Source organism: Tupaia chinensis, unplaced genomic scaffold, assembly GCF_000334495.1.
Source record: "Tupaia chinensis unplaced genomic scaffold, TupChi_1.0 Scaffold000175_1, whole genome shotgun sequence".
In the NCBI taxonomy this organism is placed as follows: domain Eukaryota; kingdom Metazoa; phylum Chordata; class Mammalia; order Scandentia; family Tupaiidae; genus Tupaia; species Tupaia belangeri.
The window spans coordinates 2,699,088-2,700,771 of NW_006159650.1; the positions used below are offsets into that span (position 1 = coordinate 2,699,088).

Genomic DNA, 1,684 nt, shown 5'->3' on the forward strand with positions numbered 1-1,684 from the left:
TCCCTACACTCTTCCCCTCTCTTCCCCTCCTTCCACACTGTCTCCAGTGTCCCTAACTATTTTCAAGGCTTTTATGTACTCCACTTTTTCAGTCAAATTTAGAGCTTTCTTAAAACTTTCACACACTGTTAACAAATTTCTAAGAATGTGAAATTATCAGGAAGTGCATGTAGTTCAAAGATCTCTCCTAAGAGGGGAAAATTTCTTTGTCTAAGCTATTTGTTATTTCTGGTCACAAGGTTACCAGTAGGCTGATGTGTACAAGCTAAACTGAAAAGGTATACTACCAACCCAAAGCAATTTTTTTAACTTCAAATTAAAAGCAAAATGTTTTTCATTAAAACATCAAAATTATCATGGAATTTCATCATAATACTCAAACCAAAACTCACATTTTACATTTTTAATTAAAATGTTAAAAATGTTTTAAAATTGTTGTACTTCTAATGTAAGGGCTAACCATGAGCTGGCTTGCTTACTTTCAAGGGGTTTCATAAGGTTTCACAGCACTTGCTGTTGTCACCCCTAGCCTGGTGTTTGCAGAAGGTCCCTGCAGGCTAACACAGAGGGTGAGCAGCCCGTGGCCATGCTTCTGTAGCTGTCTGCATCAGAGGGAGCAAATGGATGTGAACCAAGAGCATATTTACTCATAGAAAATTCAGCTTCTACTATGAGCCAGGGTTGGCAGGAGGGCAGGTTAGTTAAGATAAAGCATTGCATTAGCCCTATTCGGACTCAGGCAAAATAAATAAATAAATTGGAGAATCAATGGTTAGAGATAGAAAAGTAGGCATTTGGTTAGTGACCAATTTCATATCCTCTAAAATCATAACAGAGTTTCCCTTTGAACAAAAGCTCACAAAAAAATCATCTATTGCCTTTTGCAAGTGTATGTGTGTAGAAGAGTAAAACCAAGACAAGTCAAATGGCCAAAAACTTTAGCCAAGAGGAAAAATAAACTTACACTCATCCTTGTAAACATTCCCTTAAGAATAAAATGTGAAAAAGAAAAAAAATAATAAAGGAGGCCACTAAGGGTCCCTTTATATGGAACATGCTCTTAGTTTCTACAGAGTGAGAACAGCGGATACATTGGGACTGAGAGCAAAAGATCATAATCCAACAAATGTGAGCTAAAGTTACGGCCAATAACTAATTCTGCACATCTCCTGGTTAAAAGAAATTCTTTGATAATCAACATGGAGGCAGGGGGAGCTCAAAAACCAAAGGGCTCTCCCTTTCCTCATTACTCCAGGTTGTGCTATCTTTCACATCAAGAAGTACCTGCCAACCAGCACTACTGTGCTCTGCCTTCTTAATTATCGACTGGCCCCAGGTTTCACCTGGAAGCATGCAATCTGGAGACAAGACTCTAGCTTGTCCTGGGAGCGGGCGGGGCCAGCATTACCTGTGTTTCTAGCATGCATTAACCGTGGAGAGTTTTGTAAGGCTTTATCAACATCATCTGAAGTCAAATGTGGAAGAGGAGCTACAAAACAAAACAAAAAGCAACATCAAAATGAAAAAAAGAGAATTACCTTTCTTAGGAAAAAAATAAAAGAAAGAAAGAAAGATACCCCACCATTCCCACCCTGACCTTAGGGGCTGCTTGGAAATCTGTCTGTCACCCTGCTACTTGTTAGCATGTTAAACCCTAAAGGGGACCCATCTTCAGCTCAGGGAA

The 1,684-nt window shown here is 39.2% G+C and overlaps 1 protein-coding gene across 2 annotated transcripts in view; it reads right to left on the minus strand.

The window, feature by feature from the left end:
* ERG (ETS transcription factor ERG) overlaps positions 1-1,684 on the minus strand; it is a 139,306-nt gene that overhangs the window by 26,815 nt on the left and 110,807 nt on the right. For both annotated transcript variants that reach the window (XM_006146287.1, XM_006146288.3), the window contains exon 5: positions 1,409-1,489. In XM_006146287.1, the coding sequence (XP_006146349.1) occupies positions 1,409-1,489 (81 nt within the window). The remainder of the gene's footprint in view (positions 1-1,408; positions 1,490-1,684) is intronic.